This window comes from Capra hircus, chromosome 5 (genome assembly GCF_001704415.2).
Source record: "Capra hircus breed San Clemente chromosome 5, ASM170441v1, whole genome shotgun sequence".
Taxonomy (NCBI): domain Eukaryota; kingdom Metazoa; phylum Chordata; class Mammalia; order Artiodactyla; family Bovidae; genus Capra; species Capra hircus.
Window position 1 is genome coordinate 27,372,227 of NC_030812.1, and position 20,752 is coordinate 27,392,978.

The 20,752-nt window shown below is 54.2% G+C and overlaps 1 protein-coding gene across 1 annotated transcript; it reads right to left on the bottom strand.

Moving 5' to 3' along the window:
• KRT7 (keratin 7) lies at positions 1,742-15,347 on the bottom strand. Its single transcript, XM_005680100.3, has 9 exons — positions 14,898-15,347; positions 13,345-13,556; positions 10,944-11,004; positions 9,687-9,782; positions 8,159-8,323; positions 6,932-7,057; positions 3,846-4,066; positions 2,423-2,457; positions 1,742-2,054 (listed from the first exon to the last, which is right to left on the bottom strand). Exons 1-9 carry the CDS (start codon positions 15,222-15,224, stop codon positions 1,897-1,899), a joined length of 1,401 nt encoding a protein of 466 aa, XP_005680157.3. The 5' UTR covers positions 15,225-15,347; the 3' UTR covers positions 1,742-1,896.

The following is a 20,752-nucleotide window of genomic DNA, read 5'->3' on the forward strand; positions in this document are numbered from 1 at the left end:
CGCCTTCCGCTTTGTAAATTCACCGCTCCGCAAGCCAATCGTACCTGCCTCGGGCGGCGGCGGGTCTTGGAGCTTCTGGAACTAGCCGGTTTGACCTGCCCCAACGGCTGCTTTCTCCTCCTGCGTCTCTCCTCCGGCTTGTCTCTTCATTACTCTCAGGGAGAGGGGCGGTCTAATCGTCCGCAGAATTCCGCCGGGCTACTTGCCCCGACCCCCCACAGTCCGAATAACCGGTTTCCTCCAGCCCTGGGCAAAGAGCCCATCGTGACTCGGGCTGCTCTGGGAGCTTGGACTCCCGTGGCTTCTAAGGGACAGACTGGCCCCAGGGCGCCTCCGGCGCTTCCTAAACCCTCCCACGGTGCCTGAGTTTGCGTCCCCGGGGTGGGGGGAAAAACTTTATGCCCCCGCCTCCCTCCCACTCTCACCCTGGTGCTTGGCCTCCAAGTTTCCCGTTGAGCTCATGACTCAAATACAAAGCTCTCTGAGAATCTCCCTACACATGTGGACTGCCAGCTCTGTTTCTGCCCTCTTCCAAGGGAACAGAGGAACTGTTCTAAGCAAAGAGGGAGAGAGGGCTGTCTCTAAGGTACCCTGCCCCTAGGATCACACTACATCCTGAAGGGTGCCTGGGGGTGTCCTGCAGCCCCCAGAATCCAGCCACACGGAGGCATAAGGGGGAGCTGGGAGGGAAGTGAGAGCGGCTGCAGGGAGGGGTGGTAGCCAGCAGGGGAAGGGTCTCATCACGTGTGGCCGCTGAAACACCAGTGCTCCACGCCCTCTACTCCCTCGCTCCACTCCCACCTCAGTATATGAAAATTCCCGGCCATGGGATCACAGCCTTCCCTCTTCCCACAAACCAGCACTCCCTAGACGATCCCCTCCAACCCTGCCCCCACACCCACCACCACCATCACCTCCTGGGAATCCCAGTCAGAGACCTCCTACCTCCCCTCCAGTACCCAAGCTATGAGCTGCTGTCCATCAGAAATGGATACCCCCAAGCACAGACCCCCAAACACCCCACACACTCACAGACACACACACCACATCAGAGACCCTGACACATACAGACGTCCCATCAAGCAGAGCCTTAACATCCTGATGTCCTTCCTGCCCCCCCCCCCATGAGGGACCCAGATCCACAGCCCATCCCTGGGTGAGGGGGGTGAGACAGCCCCCTGCCAGGGATCCAGGCTCTGGGACCCCCTCACCCTAAAGTCCTCCCACACGCACACAGACTTCCTCCCACTGCCATCACTCCCGCAGAATCCCAGAACCCCTCCAGGACCTCAGACACACACCATCCAGGGCCCAGGGCCTGGCCAACTCAGCACCAGGAAGAGCTGAATTGCCAGTTGGCTGGTCCACCCGAAACCCAGGCCTGGGGCAGCTAAATGTTTGTGGTCTTCTCACCACTAAGGAATGTTCTCTGACAACACAGGGCATTGGCAGGGGGAGGGGGTGTGCAAACAGCCCTCCCACTCCCTCAGTAGGAGGAGTCCAGTGCCCACTTCCTGGCAGAACCAGAACTTGCAGGGCTTTCTGGCTTGTTCAGGAGAGGAGCTGGAATCAGCCCCAGCCTTGAGAGTGGCCACGGCCTCACTCTAGGTAAGAGCCAGTTTCCCGTGAGCAGCGCCCCCATGTCACCAGTGTGCTCTCCCAGTGCTCTCTAGAGCCTTTCCTCGCCACACCTTCCCCTCTGGGCCTAATGAAGCCAGGATACCAGGTGCCAGGCAGGGGCTCATCCAGGTCTCAGAAAGCAGCTGCTTTATTGGAAGCTATTCTGATATCTTTTTCCAAACTGTCTTGCAGTTCTTGGGATGAGGGGTAGGACCAGGGTTGGGGGTCTCCTTGTGACTATGGGAGGAGGGGTATGTATCTTCCCACATCCAGGGCTCAATTGCGGGGGCTCCTGCTGGTGGCGGATGTGGTCCTCATGGAGTAGGCCTTGAGGGTCCCAGGCCCTCCACCGCTGGAGAATCTCAGGGCATTGTTGCCCATGGTTCCCCCAAAAGTCAGCCGGCTACCAGAGCCGCCCGTGGAACTGACCACAGCTGAGAGAGAAGAGAAGAGGTCTCCATCAGTGTGAGGCCCACTACCTGAGCCCCCAGCCTCCTGCCATAGCTGCCTGTTTCCCTCCCTCTACGCACCACCCTTCCCCTACCAACAGCCAGGGGCCAACCCAGAAGTGGCCTCAGAGGTGAGGGCTGCTCCACACTGCCCCCTGCCCCACCCTGCCCTCATGCATGGCTTTGCTGGGCTGTTGAGCCTGTCTGGATGGACTCTCCAGGCACCTGCTGAAAGCTGTTTAGGGAAGGAGGCTCCGGGCCTCCATGAGGCCAGGTCTTCAGGCCAATGTGCCATCTAATAGACCCAGCCTTGTCTGGACAGCACAGGTGATGGGCCGCAGCCAAGGACTTACAGATGTTCACGGCTCCTACTCCATCTCCGGTCAACCTGGGGGCAGAGGAGAGACCTGTGAGGGCTGCTCTCTCCTCAGCACTGGAGGAGGCACTCCTGCACCCCTCCATCCAGGCCGCAAGCAGGACTCATGTTCATTCCTGTGTCCCCACACATCCAGCCTTCCACTTCTGGCTACAACAATCTTGGGAATGTCTCAGAGCCCCCGTTTCCTCACTTGTAAATGCGGTCTTAGCCTGTCCCAAACTCACAGGGTTGTTTGTGAGGGTTAAACTCATAACTTACCTAAAGCCCTGGGCACACAGGATTCTATAAATGGTAGCTGCTCTTATTGTTTATGTAGATCGCTGCCTCCCTTAACCAGATCATAAAATCCTCAAAGGCGGCTGTGGCTTATTGATTCCTGCATCACCAGTCACCAGCATGAGGTCTGGCACATGCTAATTACTTAATATGGGTTGAAATTGTTAATGAAATGTTAAGTGTTGACTGAGTGAATTCAGCTTTGGGAACTGCAAGGGGAAGGAGGAGGCAGCGGTGGCTTTAAGCAGCCTGGGGAGCTGAAACAGTTCTTGTACTGGAAATTAAAAATCTATCCGAGACAGGTATGTTTGTTCTGTGACTCATAGCCCCATTGCCACCAAGCCCTTGGCCGTGAGGATGAATTTATGCTGCAGGGAGGAGGGAAGGCCTCAATTTAGTGGAGCAAGCAAAGGAAGCCCAGCTGACCTCGGCAACCCCAAGTCCTGGAAGGGGATAGAGCAAAGGGCAGGGGTAAGAGAGGTAGACACTAGGAAGCTTCCAGGCCCCTTATCTGTTGACAAAATGAGTCAATCAAGCCATCAAGGTATGAATGAAGACCCAACTTTACGGACATAGGTTTTGAGTCTTTTGTGAAGAATTTCCTGTAAGACTAACCCAGCCCAGCTTCATCACAGGCTGCAGGTAAGCATGCAAATATCTCTGGGGACAGGGGAAATTTACCTCCTCACCATGCTCAGTCAACACCACATGACTTAGCCCTCAATTATGTCGTGAGAAGCAGACTGTTGCCAAGGAAGATGGTTGAACCAGGAATCAGCAGAGCTCATACTGGCTATGTCCCCTCAGTTAATAAAACTAACCAGTTTACCCTCTGTACACTCAGAAGTCAATAATACCTGTCTTGCTTACCCAATGTGTTCTGAGAATCAAATAAGATGACCTTGTTAACACACAAAAATGCTGTTATCAACTTTCCCACTGAGCTTATACCACAAGGTCTTTCCCTCCAGAAAGCCATCAAGGGCAAAGAAGCAAGCATTATCTGTACCCTCCCTGCACTTCCCATCTTCAGTGCCCTGCAGAAGGAGGGATACAGGAAATGCTCGCAGGCGGATGGGTGTCAAGCTGCAAGCCCCACCGACCAGCTTGTATGTCCTTACCGGCTCTCCTCGCCCTCCAGCAGCTTGCGGTAGGTGGCAATCTCGATGTCCAGAGCCAGCTTGATGTTCATGAGCTCCTGGTACTCCCGGAGCTGCCGGGTCATGTCCTGCTTGGCCTTCTGCAGGGCGGCCTCCAGATCCTCCTGCTTGGCCCGTGCATCCTTGACAGCCAGTTCCCCACGTTGTTCAGCATCGGCAATGGCGGCTTCCAACTTGGCACGCTGTGGGGAGTAGCGGGGCTCTGAACCAGGGTTGCAGGCCTCATCAGTCACTGCCTCCCTGCCTCCCCATCCTGCAGTGAGCACCTGGGCAACGTGCTTACTGTGGCTTCACTGGCACCAGCCTCCTTCCCCAAGCACCAGGGAATCCCAAGGGTTTAAAACATGGGCTTTGAGGGACTTCCCAGGTGGTCCAGTGATTAAGAATCCACCTGCCAGTGCAGAGGACAAAGGCTCCCTCCCTGGTCTGGGACAGTCCCACACACCAAGGGGTAACTAAGCCAGTGTGCCACAGCTACTGAACCCGTGCGCCCTAGAGCCTGTGCTCTAGAACAGGAGAAGCCGCGCAATGAGAAGCCTGCACCTCACCACTCGAGAGTAGCCCTTGCTTGTTGCAACTAGAGAAAGCTTGCGTGCAGCAACTAAGACCCAGTGCAGCCAGTAATTAATTAATTTTAAAAAACATGGGCTTGGATACCCAATGCCTAGCTTTCAGTTCTGGCTCTGCCTGTTACAAGCCATGTGATCTTGATGAATCAACCCTTCTAAGCCAGAAGTCTCCTCTTTTCTAAAATAACAGTAATCACGGTATATAACTATAGATGGGAATAGCTCAAGTAATGAAATGAAATGATACACAAGTCCTTGGCACAGTGTCTAGCATTCAGTAAGTACTTAATAAATGCTAGTATGAGTAAATGCGATTATGATTTATAAATGCTCACATACCCGACCCCTACTTGGAGGAGCTCCAAGGCCGTGGGATTCCAGTGTAGTACTCAAATTTCAGGCAGCTGACCAGGCACCTTTCAGGCACCTTGAAAACAGGAGCCATTTTGCAATAGGCCCAGAACGGGGAGACTCGGAGCACAGAAATGCTTCCCGAAACCCTAGATTCCAAGTCAACAGCCCGCCAGGTGCAGGTAGGGGTGGTGTGATTCAGAGGGACCTGAGCAACAGCTCTCACTTCCTGCCTGGCCTTAGTGTTCCCTCTCTTGTGCCCCATCCCCTACTAGAGGAGCCTATATAGTGGGGGGTGTGTGTGTATGTGTGCTCAGCTCAGTATGTGTCTGACTCTTTGCGACCCCATGGACTGTAGCCTGCCAGGCTCCTCTGTCCATGGGATTCTCCAGGCAGGAATACTGGAGTGGGTTGCCATTTCCTTCTCGAGGGGATCTTCCCGACCCAGGGATGGAACCTGCCTCTCCTGCATTGACAGGTGGACCCTTTACTGTTGCACCACCTGAGAAGCCTGAGCCGCCCCTTATTCATTTCCAAGGGCCACCATCCCATCCCCTAGCCCAGGGCTCCTCCTCCTTCATTCTCACAACCACCTTCTGCCCTCAGATCCTCTCCCCTCAGTGCATGCACTCTGCCTCTCTGCCCGATCCTCCCAGTCCTGCCCTGGAGGCTGGCTGACGCCCTTGCCCCCATCCACCGGTCAGCATCCTCCCCTGTCACACTGGTGCCCCCTTGGCAGGGTCATTCCTGCCTCTGAGCCACAGCTTCAGGGCCTGAGCCTGCCCTGCTGTGTGAGAAGAGAACCAGACGTGGGAGAAGCTGTGGGGTTCGGGAAACTGCCGTTCGTTGCTCTGTGCCTCCCCTCCTGGCCTGGATACTGGCTCACTGCACCAGTGACTCATGGCTCCGAATCTGTGCCAGGAGGAAGCTTCCATTCTCGCCCACATGCAAACAGGCCTGCAGGGCTCCAAGGGGAGGACATTTCTGGGTAGATCACCCTCACATCCCATCCCCCAGCTGTCATCCATCAGCTTCTTTCCCTTCCCACTGCAGATGCCTGCTGAAGCTTAGCTGCCTCCCCCACTTCCATGCCGTCATCAGATCTTAGGGGACCCTTTCTCATCAGTGCTCCCTGCCCCAGCTTCACAGGATCTCCTCCTATCAGTCTGTCTTCTGACACTTGTGCCCTACTATGTGTCAGGTGCTGGGAAGGGAGGAGCAGCGAACCAGATGGACGGGGGGGCCCAGCTCTTACAGCATTTTTTAATATCCCAGGGGAGGTGAGGGACAATATTTACTTACACTTAATTAATAAGACTTACCTAGTAAGTCAATGGACTTCCCTGGTGGCTTAGACAGAAAGAATCTGCCTGCAATGTGGGAGACCTGGGTTTGATTCCTGGGTCAGGAAGATCTGCTGAAGAAGAGAATGGCTACCCACTCCAGTATAAGACAGGACATTTCAGAGCGTGTTAAGTGTTTCAGGGATCTTCCCACAGACTGCTGAGAGAGTGGCTAGGTGGCTGAGGAAGCCATCTCTGAGAAGAGATCTTTTGTCCTCAACAAAAGACGATGAGAAAGGGGCACGATGTGCAGAGCTGGGAGAACCACATTCCAGGTGGAGGGAACACCGAGCGCAAAGGCATTGAAGCATGAAGATGCTTGGCAAGCATCATCTCCAGCAAGCGGCAAGAGCATGGCCAGAGAGGGAGTGGTGGGGAGTGAGGTCAGCGGATGTGGTGGGGTCTCGGGAGTCACAGCGAGTTGGCCCCAGACCCCATGGCCCCCATTCGCAGGTATACATTGCACCCAGAGCTAGGTGCAAGAAGAGGGCTCAGGACCAAGGTGGTAATGAATGGTGGTTCTCGTCTGGCCGGCAGCCTGAGGCTCCCTCCACAAGCACTATGCCCTGCTAGGACTCCTGTTCTCCCTTGGCCAGACCAGCACCTGGCCAAGCATATTTCATCCTGGAGAGCCCACAGGTGGGTCTGAGATGCTAGAGCTGCCCCAGCCTCGTCCCCAGGGCAGCAGGGGCAGGACTGATGCCCCTGCCTCCTGCTTCTCGTCCTGAGCATGGTCCCAGCTGGCTGCCCTTCACCTGCCCCAAGGACAAGCACTGGTGCCAACCTGGTTCTTGATGTTCTCGATCTCAGCCTGCAGCCTCTGGATAGCCCGGTTCATGTCCGCAATCTCATTCCGGGTATTCCGGAGGTCGTCCCCGTGCTTCCCAGCCTGGGCCTGGAGGGTCTCAAACTGGAGGACCACACAGAAGGGTATGACAGGGGCGGGCTATGATTACAGGGGGCTCGTCTTCTCCTCACCCAAAGAAGGCCCCAGGTTCTGAGTGACAAGGCCTCCCAGCTTATCGTGCCGGGGAGGGACAGTCTGACTCCCAGCAGACTTTGCCCGATGCCAGAGGCCAGACTTCTGGACAGTGGGGTGGGGCAGGGTTCAGCTTCCTCCCAGCCAGGACAGGGAGGACAACGATGGCTCCCTGGACCCGTCCCCACTGATACCAGTGCTCTTCCCATTTCCATCATGTCCTAACACTGGAGAACCACAGGAAGTCTGAGATCCTCACCTGTTAACCCCTTCATTAGCATCATCCATCTCACAGATGAAGAGCATGAGTCCCAGAGAGTGGAAGGGACTGCCTAAGAGTCACACAGCAAGTCCTTATTGACATACCTGTGTTCTCATGTGCACCATGGATGACCCCCTATATCTGCAGAGACAGCACTCTACGCCACTTTTAAACCCTCAGGCTCCCTCCCTCAGTTACCCCAGCACCCCCCACCCCACCCCAGCCCCACACATTCCCTCAGCACCTGCCCTGTCAGCTGCCCTGCCCTCGCCCAGTGCATATAATGATTAAACATAATCTGGAGCCCTTGGATCCAGAATCTGGTCTCTACTCTTCCATTCACTACCTGTGTGGAGCTAGAAAAATCACTTAACTTCTCCATGCTTCAGTTTCCCCACCTGTGAAAAACGGATAATATTGCGTACCTAACAGGCTGTTCTGTGGGTTATATGAGTCAATACAGGTAAAACATTTGAAATGTTGCCTAGCACTGTGCTCACTCGCCAAAGTTCAGCTATAATAATTATTACTCCATGTCCATTTCCTCTGCCTTGCCCCTTACATCAGGCTGGAATCTCTCCCTGGGCAGGTGCCTGGCCTTCTCTTCCTCTTCTTCCCGGGGCACTGGAGACCCCCATAGACTTAATCCCTGGCGCCTGTCAGCACAGTGAGACCCAGGCCCCAAAGGCTCAAGACAGGGTGAGAAATAAGGGAAGCCACCACCCAGGACCCTGCCAGGAAGAGAAAATACGCCTCCAGTGACCACACACCTTGGTCTGGTAACAGGCCTCGGCCTCAGCCCGGCTGCGGTTGGCGATCTCCTCGTACTGGGCCTTGACCTCAGCAATGATGCTCTCCAAGTCCAGGGAGCGGTTGTTGTCCATGGACAGGACCACAGACATGTCTGAGACCTCAGACTGCAGCTCTTTCAGCTCCTGTACAGACCAGATGGAGCATCAGGGCTTGGGTGATACATTCCTGTCCCCACGCCCATCCTGGGATCCCTCGCACTAGGCAAAGATAAAGGAAGAAGAGGCCAGAGTGAGAGCGAGTAACCAGGCAGCCAGAGGTCACAACAGACCCTGCACCTACTAAACGGCTCTGCCAGTCCTGGCTCCCAGAGGAGCCCATCAGCAGCTCATCAAATCAAAGAGTCCGGTGGGATCACAGAGGAAAAAACAAGAGACAGAGTGTGCTGAACTGTGGTAGTCCTGGCTGTGAGCTGCTCTGCGGGTTGAGCTCTATGATGATACAGCCATATTTATGGACAGGGAACTACATCCATGATATACAGTTATGTAAAAAAGGCATGATTCTATTCTATTAAATATATATACTTCTGTATCTTTATGTATAGATATACATACAGAAAGAGCCTGAAAAGGTAGCTATCAAGATGATAAGAGATGGCATAGGAAGCTTTTTTTCAATTTTATCCTTTACTTAATTTTCTAGATTTTTTGCAATGAGTAGGTACTTCATAATGACAGGAAAATAATTACATATACGTGTATACACACACACACACACATATATAACATGTGATAGACATATAAAGACCCACAATGAGACTAGGAGGGCCCAAAATCAGCTTCAAGGATCCAGCCCCCGAAATTAACACACGTGGAAATTCTCTCGGAGATGCAAATGGAAGCTGGATGTTCAGGTAAAAGCGAGACTGAAGAGAAGTAAGAACTGGTCTGTAGTTCGCCTCTGGTGTAACTATGTCCCAGACCAGCCTGACGATCAACCATACCGTCTTCTGCCTAAGGCCAGAGCCTCACTCTAATGGGATGAAGTGGTTTTTGACCCCCTTCAGGGAAAGGATCTGGAAGCTCAGGGCAGGGCAGGAAAGGAGATGGGAGGGGCAGGCAGAGAGAGAGGCTGGGTGGTGGGCGTAAATCCTCAGGCACTCCAGCCTCTCCTGACCTGGTTTCCCTGCCAGCCCACCCAGCGCACCCATGAACCCTGTCACAGCCCAGATCCCTCAACATCCTCCTGGTTTCTTCCAGCCCCTCCCAATCCCCCTTCCTTACAAATGGTCATCCCATGTCTCTAGAAGGCCAATTTTAACTGACACACACCCCACCCCGCATTCTCACCCCCCTGCTACACTGCCTCAGCTCTTCCTGAGCTCCTCGCCCACCACCGATTCCTGCATCTAGAGAAGAGCAGGGTCATCTCCGCTACATGCACCCAACACACACCCAGACTGACCCAGAGGCAGAGGGTGGGCCAGATGGCCCCCTGGCTAGGACAGGTAGGGTGTGGCATATTTCCCACCCCTGAGGTCTCCACCTGCTCATAGAGGGTCCTGAGGAAGTTGATCTCGTCATTCAGGCCATCCACCTTGGCCTCCAACTCCACCTTGTTCATGTAGGCAACATCCACGTCCTGGGAGGGGTGGTGGCAGAAGGGGTAGATGGATAGCATGTTCTCAGTACGTGAAACATTTGGCAGCCAGTACTCTCCAATCCCAGGACCAAACCCCACTGCCCTACCAAGAAACATGCAGCAGCTCCATGCTGCCTGACACATCCACAGCAGGAAGTTCCCTCCAGTGGACCCGCCCAGGCTTTGAGATGGACATTATCTCCACTCATCCCCAGGACTGGAGGTGCCTTCTCAGCACTGACAGCCCAGAGCATTCTGAAGCCCCAAACGGAGCACTTCACCAGTTCCTAAAGGCTTCAGTGGTTTAGACACACCCCCGGCTCTGCCCCCTAGTGGCTATATCACCTTGAACAAATCACTACAACTTCATGAGCCTCAGCTTTTCATTAGTCAAATGGGAGAGCATGAAATCATGCAGACTCCAGGATACCACACCCAGAGATGAGAAATCTCCAGCCCAAATGTGTAACTGGCAACTTGGGTGATGCTGACGCAGGCAGGCCACAGATAACACCACAAGTCCAGATGATGTCTGGGCACCATCCTCTGCTGTGGGTTCCTCCTGTGGGGAGAGCTCACTTCCACTCATCCCTGAATCTCCAAGGGCACAGCACTCCAGGGCAGGTTACATTTCTGTGGATGGGCCTGGGACACTGAGTAAGTGTACTTTAAAGCATAGTCTTAAGTCAAGCCCTTATTCCTAAGGCCTTCCAAACTCAACTTGCACACCTCCAGGTATGGGAAGGCTCACTCTGCCTCAAGGCAGCCCATTCATTCACTATTTCAGGCCTGCCATGTGCCACCCTCATCCGTAACTGAATGTTCTAACTGATAGAACACTTACTTATTGTGGGGTTGCAATTGCCCTCTCCAACCTCCAACTTGGCGTCTTAATTCTAATCTTTCCAAGCCCAGAAACAAGTCTACTGACTTGCCACACACACACACACGCACACACACACACCACACGCACACACATACATGTACATGTTATAGCCTTATAAAGGGCCTGGCTTTCAAATCGTTCCTTCTCCAAGCCCATCATTTCCCTCTTATAGACCCACCAGACTCTGACCACATTGGTTGCTTTGGTGAGAGGCATGTGGTCCCCGGGCCCCTGTTTCTACAGTGTCCCCTACCCTCCCTGTATGCCCCCCTCACCTTCTTCAACACCACAAACTCATTCTCAGCAGCTGTGCGACGGTTAATTTCATCTTCATACCTGCAGCAAAGAAGGGAAGCATGGTGTTGGTGCAACTCTGCCTCTGTCCCCTCATATCCAAGTGTGAAGGTCTGCCGTGCATCACCTTCACTCCCTCCTTAATGACATGGTAGCTCAGTTGGTAAAGAGTCTCCGCAATGCAGGAGACCCTGGTTCGATTCCTAGGTCAGGAAGATCCAGTGGAGAAGGGATAGGCTACCCACTCCCGTATTCTTGGGCTTCCCTGGTGGCTCAGCTGGTAACGAATCCACCTGCAATGTGGGAGACCTGGGTTCAATCCCTGGGTTGGGAAGATCCCCTGGAGAAGGAAACGGCTACCCACTCCAGTGTTCTGGCCTGGAGAATTCCATGGACTGTATAGTCCATGGGGTGGCAAAGAGTTGGACAGGACTGAGCGACTTTCACTTTCACTTTCACTTATGACGCAAAATGTCCCTGGCTCATCCATATGGCTATTCCTAGGACTTTGAGTCTTGGCAGGGGGTGGGGGTGGGGGAGCAGGAAACATATGTGAATTAAAGGACAGAGGCTGCATATCCTGGGAGTGAGAAGGCAGAGAACAGCCACGCTTATGGACCGCTTCATATGGCCCTGCCCCGTTACATGCTTCCTGCGCATTCGCTAATTTAATGTCCACAACAATCCTATTAACAATTGCTGTGACTCATAGGAAGAGGAACAGAGGTGCTGAGAGGCAAAGTACTCTGTGCAGTCATCAAGCTGCTAAGTGCAAAGCCCAGACTTGAAGCCTGGTCATCTGACACTTGAGCTTAACCTGCTTAATCCCATTGGCTGAGAGTGAAGAAGGGGCCTGAAGAGGAGGAACCTTGTGGACTCGGGAAGAAGAACCAGGTCCCAAGTAGGTGGGGAGCCCCCATCCCTACTCTCACAGCCCCTCTCCCATCCTTCTTTCTCTCAAGGAGCCAGCCCCTTGTCCATAGAAGGACACCAGCAAAGCCGGGCACAGAGCAAGAGGGCAGCTGGGCCTGGCCCAGTGTTTACTGGAGGATTCAAAATAGGTGTCGGAAACTGAGAACAACAGGAGCAATGTGGGGCAGCTTCAGTGGGGAGTAGGATGCTCCGGCAGGCAGAGGCCCTCCAGGAGCCCAGACCCCCAAAGTCCACTCCCCCTACCCCATCCTCTAGAAGAGTTAGAAAAATATCTACAAGGCTGTCTGCCCATTCCTGCTGTGCCGCTGGGCCCAGAGGGCACACGGATGAGGGCTCCCTGGGCAGCCGCATCAGGACCCCCTCCCCACATCCCCTTCCAGCTCCTCCTTCAGCCTGGTCCGGAGCTCAGCCTGGGGCCCCAGGAAAGCGCTCTGGGGCTTTGGCTGGGGGGAGCATGTGTGCACACATGCAGGGCAGGGGAGGCCTGGACAACAGGGGCTCACAGGCTGTCCCAGGCCTCCCCGGCCCTGCACCTGTCTGGTTCCACCTGCTGTGGGATTAATCCTGTTGCCCTAGGGAAGTTGGGGGAGGGGGGAAAGGCGCTCCCTTCAGAGGCCTTTGTTTGTTCTACCTCCAGTCAGAGGAAGTGGCCCTGCTCCGGCTTAGTCATACACCCCCAGGCAGAGCACAGAACTCACTCATTACCCACCCCCACCCCGTGCCCACAGGCCAGGGATGCCCACTCAGCCTCTGGCTTTGGTTTCTATTCAGTGAGAACAGCGGGCACCTCAAAGGCCTGCCCTCAAAACCAGCCTCCACACTCCCTGCCTCTCCTCAGAGCCTCCTTTCTGGTTCCTGCTCCGGCCGGAAACCCCCATCCCCATCCCCACCCCAGCCTCTGCAACCTCGCCCATCGCTCGCCCTCTCTGCCTCTTTCCTCCTCAAGCTGGCTCCATGTATGGAGTTGGGGCCCCAAAGCAAGACCCAGCATTCCCAATGATCTACTCTGCAATCTCAGTCAAGCCCCTGCAACTAGCTGGACTCTAATCCTCACAGGAACAAAACGGAGTTGTTCTGGAATAATCTGAGGGTCATACAACTTCTGGCGCACATCTGTTGCAGGATGATTCCTGGCCTGCTGTCTCCTGGGCCCTGGTCAGGCTCCCAAAGGGAACAGTGCGGATCAGGAAAGCGTTGAGAGAGTTCTTTGGGAATGAGTCGGGAGAAAGGACCAGAATGACTTGGAAACGGCCCCCAGAGACAAAGAGAAGAAAGGGGGGGAGAGGCAGGGAACCTGTGAATCAAGACCTTCCTTCCCTTGAGGGAGTTATTGCACTGAGCAGCAGCACCCCCTGACCTCTGACCCCAGAAGGATTATGAGGGGGTGAGCTGAGAGGGGCACAGTAGCCCAGGGCACGAATCCCCACAGGTTGCACTGGGGGACCATACTTATTCTTGAAGTCTTCCACGATATCCTGCATGTTCCGCAGCTCCACCTCTAGACGACCCCCATCCAGCTGCAGGGCCTCTAGCTGCTTCCGCAGGCCAGCAATCTGGGCCTCAAAGATGCCTGGGAGGCGGTTGCTCTTGGCAGACTTCTGCTCCTGTAGCAGCGTCCACTTGGTCTCCAGCAGCTTGTTCTGCTGCTCCAGAAACCGCACCTAGAAGGAGCAGGAGGAGGGAACTCACGGAGGGCTGACTGTGCCACTCAGTGCAGTTGGGAGGGTCTCCCAATGCGCACCTGGAAGAAGCTGCATCCCCACTGGCTCTTCCCCGCCAGCCCTTGGCCCTCTTCTCCAGGAAGCCCACCCTGAACTAGCCCCTCCTCCAGGACTCTCTGTCTCCAGTGTGTCCAGGGCTCAGATCACTGACATGTCCCAGTGCTTACGCTTTAGGGTCTCCTCCTTCCTCTGCTCCCCAACACACCACAGGTGATGGTCTCCACTGCCCTCTCCGAAGGGCTGCCTCCCGCCTATCTTCATCCTGAGCCTGACTGGGGCCCCCTCCCTTCAGGCTGGGACATTATCTCTTCCTCTCTCAATATCCTCCCTTCCCCTCTTCCCTCTTTGTCCAACAAGGCCTCAGGACAGGATGCTAGAATCAAGCCAGTGTAAAGAAGCCCTAAGAAGCACCAGTATGGCTGGTGGTGGGAAGCCAGCCTCCTCAAGACCAGCCACTAAGGCAGCAGGACCCAGGGGCTGCAGCTAAGTAGCAGGGGGAGGAAGCCTGGGCCTGGGGCTTCCTGTGGAGGTTGCCCCAGAACCTGAAGGATGTGTATGGTCTGAAGGGTGAAGGAGAGGAGATGGGGGAACAGAGAAGCAGAGAGTTACACAAGGAAGGAGGCCCCGGTCCTGCTCCAGGGAACTAGCCCTTAGTTCCTGGGTCCAGCCCCACAAGTCTGCACCCCCATCTCCATTCCCCACTCTTTTGGGACCTGAACAACCGAGAAAAACACCTCCTAAATGGCCGTTCCCGGGGGCACTCAGTGCCCCCAATGGGCCCTCTCCAAGGGCAGGAAGAGCCTCACTTCCCACCACCAAACAGAGGGTTGGAAGACCAGGTAGGTGGGGCAGCCAGGGCTGGGAGCCTCCCTCTCTCCAGCCCTTTCTTTCCAGCAACTGCTGGAGAGGACAGGTGGAAGTGTTCTCAACCTACCCCATCTCCGACTCCACACAGCCCCCTCTCGGAGAAAAGGGCCCAGGGAAAGAAGTCCAGGCCCCCAGAGTTTGGAGCTCGAAAACTGGCCGCTGAAAGCAGCCCAAGAACTCCAGGTCACAGGACAGCCCCCGACACACGTTCTGGGGGAAAAAGCAGGTTGATTTGGGTAGCTTGCCGGAAGAGAGAGGCTGATGTTGGCAAAACAGGATTCATGGGGAGGGTTCAGTCCCCGATATCGGAGGAAAGAGAGCCAGTACCAGCCCTGCCAGCGCCCGGCTCACGTGTGGCACCGCGGGGCGGCTGCTGGGGCCTGGAGCCTGGCTCCTGGCAGTGAGGGAGCTCACCTTGTCGATGAAGGAGGCAAACTTGTTGTTGAGGGTCTTGATCTGCTCGCGCTCCTCCTGGCGCACCTGCTGGATGGAGGGGTCGATGTCCACCTGAAGCGGGGTCAGCAGGCTCTGATTGATGGTGACCGCGCTGATGCCGGTGCCCACAGGGGCCCCGTAGGATGAGCGCGCGGCCACTCGAGGCCGAGAGGCGCCCAAGCCATAGAGACTGCTGCTGCTGCCGAAGCCGCCGGGGCGCACCGAGCTCAGGCGCACCGGAGCGCCACGGCCCGGGAAGGCGGCGGAGCGCGAGCTGAAGACCTGGGAGCCGAAGTGGAGAGACATGCTGAGCTGGGTCTGGATAGAAAGAACGGCTAGAGACAGGGGGCTGAACTCTCTGACCTCCGGGCAACAGGGCCGCTTTTATCCGCTACGCGCGAGTGGATCGGCTTACACAGGTAGGGGCGGGGCTGGCTGCGCGCCACCTTTCTCTGCCCGCTGGCCCCTCCCGGGACCGCGCTTCCGCCCTCCGCGCGGTCCACCTGGCCGAGGCTTTCGGTCCCAGCCAGGGCCAGTCCAGACTGGGGAGGAGGGCTGTAGACCCCCAGACCCCTTGGTGCAGGCGAATGCAAAAAGCGGTGGAAGACAGCGGGCCCGATCCATCTGAGAGTCAGGGGAGGCTTCCTGGAGGAGGCATAGGGAAGAGGAGAAGAATATCCAGATTTCTGACAGCAGAAAGATCAAGCGATAAAAGATGGAGCTAAGAGGTGAACAAAATGTTCTAGGGCAGGAATCAGCCTCCCCTCTCCGGTCCCTTCCCCAGGATACTGAAAACCAGAAAATCATTCCCACCCAAGTTCATCTCTAACTTGAGAGATCAAGCAGCTCAGTTCTTGAGTCAGCTAACCCCAAGGTGGGCCCCCCAGAGCTGGTTTCCCTGGCCACAGGCCCCCACACCTCATTTCTATGCAGAGACTAGGCCAAGTGGAGCAGGACCCCAGTTCTTGCCCCTCTCCTCCCCACCCAGGAGACATCTGAAGCCCAGAGGCCCCTGAAAATAGTTACCCTGGGCCTGCCCTTCCCCCAACTCCCAAATCACATTCCTGTCCACTTACTTCATTTGTCTCAGGAGAAGAAGGGGACACCTGTGTGTATTTGAGACACTTGGCGCTAGTGTTTTGCGCGTACATGCCTGCAGGTTCCTGGGCTTGGCTGTATACACATTCTAGGCATTTGTGTTTACATATGTGTTTGCATGATTGGGAATGAACTTATACAAATGGGAGTCTATTTGGGGGGAGCAGGTGGATAGGTGCGTCTGTGGATACACACTTGCACACTTTTGTAAGCACGTCTGTGCAATATGCTTATATTTGCACTCAGACACTCCTGCCTATTCCCCACCCCTGCCACTTTCCTGTTTAAAGGTCCCACAGCTGAAGCCACCACCAAACAATCCCCAGCAGTTTCAAACCCAGGATGAAGATGGGGATAAACGTGCTGGAACAAGGAACGCTGGACCAAGGAGCTAAGCACTGGCCTCACTTCCTAGTCTCCAGCCACAGGTGCCACACCCTCTGCGTGGCTCTGCTAGAGAGGTAGCCAGAGAAGCTTTTCGAAAAGACAACTGACAGACCTGTTGTCAGCTTTAGGCCACTTCTAGCCTCACAGGCCAAGTTGTCACTTCAGACCAAGCGCTTGGGGGCATTCTGGGTGGAGGAGGGTGGGCATGGAATGCCTTTCCTGGTTTTCATTTCAATTAGACAACGAGGATTAATCAGCAACAACCCTTTCTCGGTGATCTCAGTGGAGACCCAGGCCCCTTCCCCTCCTTCTCCTCCATAGTGGTGTTGGGACAGCTCAGGCCAAGGGATTCCCAAGGAGACCTTCAGTGTGTCTGCTGCAGGGTGTGTGTGTGAGACAGAGAGAGACAAACTCACACACATACACACTCACATGCATATATGCATATATACATACACGCGCATACACATTCATACAAACCTTCACCTACATGCGCACCATGTCACAGACACACATACACACACATACCATATCACTCACATGAGCACATGCACATCACACACTCACACACACACACTCTAAAGTCCGTATCCCTCAGTGTTCATCCTCAACTCTTTTCCCCACTACCTCCCACCCCAGCCCCCTAGCCCTCCAACCTCCTAAACTCACCCAAGTTCCATAGCTGGCCCCTCCGCTCCCCTAGACGCAGCTCCCCCCTCCCAGGATCTGCCCTCTGGAGTCTACGCCCCATCCATGCCAGGAATTCCTCCCCCTATACCCCACACCCCTACTTCTTTCCTGGCCTGGGAAATCTCTGGCTGGGCAATGCTGGTGACCCTGAACAAGTCACTGCCCCGCCCTGGGCCACAGCGTCTTCACCAGAGGTGAAACCTGCAGGTTAATGGGGAGAAGGAGCTGGGAGAACACAACAAAGGAGAAAAAGGCCTGTGGGCTTTTCAGGCCCAGGACGCAGCCTGGCTTCTGGCCACATTTCCCCATTCCAGACCTGCCCTGGACCCGCCCCTCAGCTCCCCGTCTCCTCCCTCGCGTGTTCTGGCTGCTCCAGCCCTCCCCAGCCTCCTCCTGTCCCTCCATTCCCAGGCCAGCACCATGAGCCCACTGAGTGCCCGGCTGCCCACACAGACACCTTCTGGAGGGCTTCACACAGAGCTATCAACACTGAGAAGCCAAGGATCAAATTCCTGCCCCTCAAGAGTGCCCCATCCAGGGGTTCCCACCAGCCGATCTGGTCTCCCATCAGCCCATCCGGTCTCCCATCAGCCGATGTGTCTGCTGGCCTCACAGAGACCCCCTTGGGAGATTCTGGGTAGAATCTTGAGCTGAATAAGTTTCCAAAACCTTTACCAGTTGTTCCTCCCCACCCCAGAGGCTCGCTTCATCTCTGTAGTGTTCTGTCACACACACACTCACACACACACACACACACACACACTCACACACACACGGGCACACACCATGCACATCACTTGTCCTCCCACTGCCCACCTGACCTCCCCTGCACCTCTGGACCCAGCTGTGAACAAGCAAGCTGCCCCAGGTCCACAGTCCTGCTTGGCTTCACCAAACCTGCCCAGAAACCACAGTCCCACAGCCCTCAAAGCTGGAACAGACTGGATCTCTGTGAGAAGTGGAGTAGACATTCTTTCTGGCTCCATTACTCATTGTCCATCCCCTCCAAATACCTCCTTAGATTCCTAAAGAAAACAAATGTTTAAGGCATAATTTGTTTTCATTATCTTGGAATTCCAATTATTGCAATCATAACAAAAGCCATTTAACATTTCCACATGCAATGTAATACTTTAAAAATAAAGCCCAAACAATTTTTTAAAATAAAGTCAATTGACAAAACACATATATGGCAGCCAACTTTCCAAAAGAGACAAATCCATAAGGAAAAGAAAAGTGGGCAACGAACACGTATCGTATCAGCCAGTGCTTACCTCGTACTTACTTTATCTGCGCCCAACTCTGTTCTAAGCACTTTGCATGCTGCTGCTGCTGCTGCTAAGTCACTTCAGTTGTGTCCGACTCTGTGCGACCCCATAGACGGCAGCCTACCAGGCTCCCCCGTCCCTGGGATTCTCCAGGCAAGAACACTGGAGTGGGTTGCCATTTCCTTCTCCAATAAGCACAGTGTACATTGCATAGTGTACATTATTACACATTATTACATTATTATTCATTTTAAGAGAGGTAAAGCTAATGAATTTGAATAAATGGCCCATGGTCACACAGCTAGTATGCAGAAAAGCCAGGATTTGAACCTTGGCAGTTTGAACTGCTGGATTGCTTCTAAAAAAAGAAGAGAAAGAAACAAAATCAAATACTAAACATGAAAAAAAAAGATCGACTTCACTCAAATTAAGGAAACACAACTAGAATAGCAATAAAAAGCCATTTGTACCTGTCGGGTTATCAAATGACTAAATCGTTTGCTAACAGTGTTAGGGAGTGTGTGGATAACAAAGTTTTGTCCTTTATTGGTGCATCCTCTTTAGAGGGTAAGTTGGCGATAGCTATCAAAATTAAAGGCATTTCCTTTACCTCCATAACCAAAACTAATGAAATGCATATGCTTGTCCTTGGCCAAGCACATTCACTGCCAGAAACTTACCCTACAGATGTTCTCACCAAAAGTGCATACACACACACACACACACACACACACACACACACACGGTCTCTGTTTCCATTATTTTATATCAGTGAGACACAGGGAACAATATGAATGCCCATCAGTTGGATCTGATTCAATGCATTGACCTGCACACATTCAGAGAAACATTCTATTGAAAAGAATAAAAGCCTTTGTACACTGATTGAAATTTTGCCTTTATATATTGATCGTACAAATCACTGTGATTTTAAAAAAAAAACTCTCAGGAGGCGCATACCATCAACTCTACCACATCTACCCTCTACCCTGTAGCTGGTCCCAGCAGGCCCCACAGTCACCTCCTGATCCCCTGGCCACTCCCTCACATGCACCAGCGACTCTGGATCCTGGTTCTGGGTGCTCCTCTCCCCTCTCCGCCCCAAACCTCATCTCCAGGCATATGACCCACTCAGTGTCTTAGCCTGATCCAGGCTCCCCAGTTCCAGTGCCTTCTGTGTCCATCCTTTCTCTCTTGTCTCTGCCTGTGTCCGCTCTCAAGACCCCAGACTGCTCCGTCTCTGAAACCTCACACTCTGACCTCGCACACAGGGCCCTTCAGAACTCTGCCACTGTCAGCAGGCAGGCTCTTCAGCCACAGCACCACTTCCAGTCCTGAATCCAATTATTCCATTTTCTCCCTCTAACCTCCTTCAGTGGAGAAGGCAGTGGCACCCCACTCCAGTACTCTTGCCTGGAGAATCCCATGGATGGAGGAGCCTGGTGGGCTGCAGTCCATGGGGTCGCTAAGAGTCGGACACGACTGAGCGACTTCACTTTCACTTTTCACTTTCATGAGTTGGAAAGGGAAATGGCAACCCACTCCAGTGTTCTTGCCTGGAGAATTCCAGGGACGGGGGAGCCTGGTGGGCTGCCGTCTCTGGGGTCGCACAGAGTCGGACGCGACTGAAGCGACTTAGCAGCAGCAGCAGCAGCCTCCATTAGGGGCTTCCCTCGTGGCTCAGATGGTACTGAATCTGCCTGCAATGTGGAAGACCCAGGTTCCGTCCCTGGGTCAGAAAGATCCCCTGGAGAAAGGGAATGGCTACCCACTCCAGTACTCTTGCCTGGAGAATTCCATGGACAGAGGAGCCTGGTGGGCTATAGTCTATGGGGTTGAAAAGAGTCGGACACGACTTAGCCACTAACACTGTCATTTTCTCCATCTCTGGGTCAGTCTGTACCTTGGATGTGTGCCCACCTCTCCCTGGCTGGCAGCTCTTCTTCTTTGCAAAGCTTTCCCCAGTTCCCAAAATGGGACTGCAAGTGTTGAGAGCCGAGACAAGATGGAGCAGAATGATAAAGCAGAATCATCTTGGTAGGTAATGCTGTCAAACCACCGGTGACCAATTCCAAGGTGACTGTCTGAGCTGACTGTACTGTTCCTGTGTGTAACCCCCTCACTCTGTCAATAAAAGCTCTTGCCCCATAATTGTGGGGGAGTGAGGGGGAAGTCAGCCTTCAGATGGGCATCTGCCCTCCCCAACCCCAGGTTGCGGGCATCCAAAATAAACCAAACTTTTGTTTCCACCCACCTGACTTCTTTATTGGCTTTTGAGTGACGAGAAGCTGGACCCCCACTTTCAGTAACAGGAGAGATCATCTTCACTGTGTGCGCGGCCTGTAGAGCATGGGACTGCACAGACACCTGTGGGCTTTAGGCACGGCTCCC

Excerpts from the sequence above, each read along its gene's own strand:
- KRT7 (XM_005680100.3), bottom strand. The coding sequence starts at position 15,224 with ATGTCTCTCCACTTCGGCTCCCAGGTCTTCAGCTCGCGCTCCGCCGCC. Across the intron at positions 2,458-3,845 it reads CTGGAGGGCGAGGAGAGCCG|GTTGACCGGAGATGGAGTAG; the intron begins GTAAGGACATAC and ends CTCTGCCCCCAG. Across the intron at positions 2,055-2,422 it reads AGTAGGAGCCGTGAACATCT|CTGTGGTCAGTTCCACGGGC; the intron begins GTAAGTCCTTGG and ends CTTCTCTCTCAG.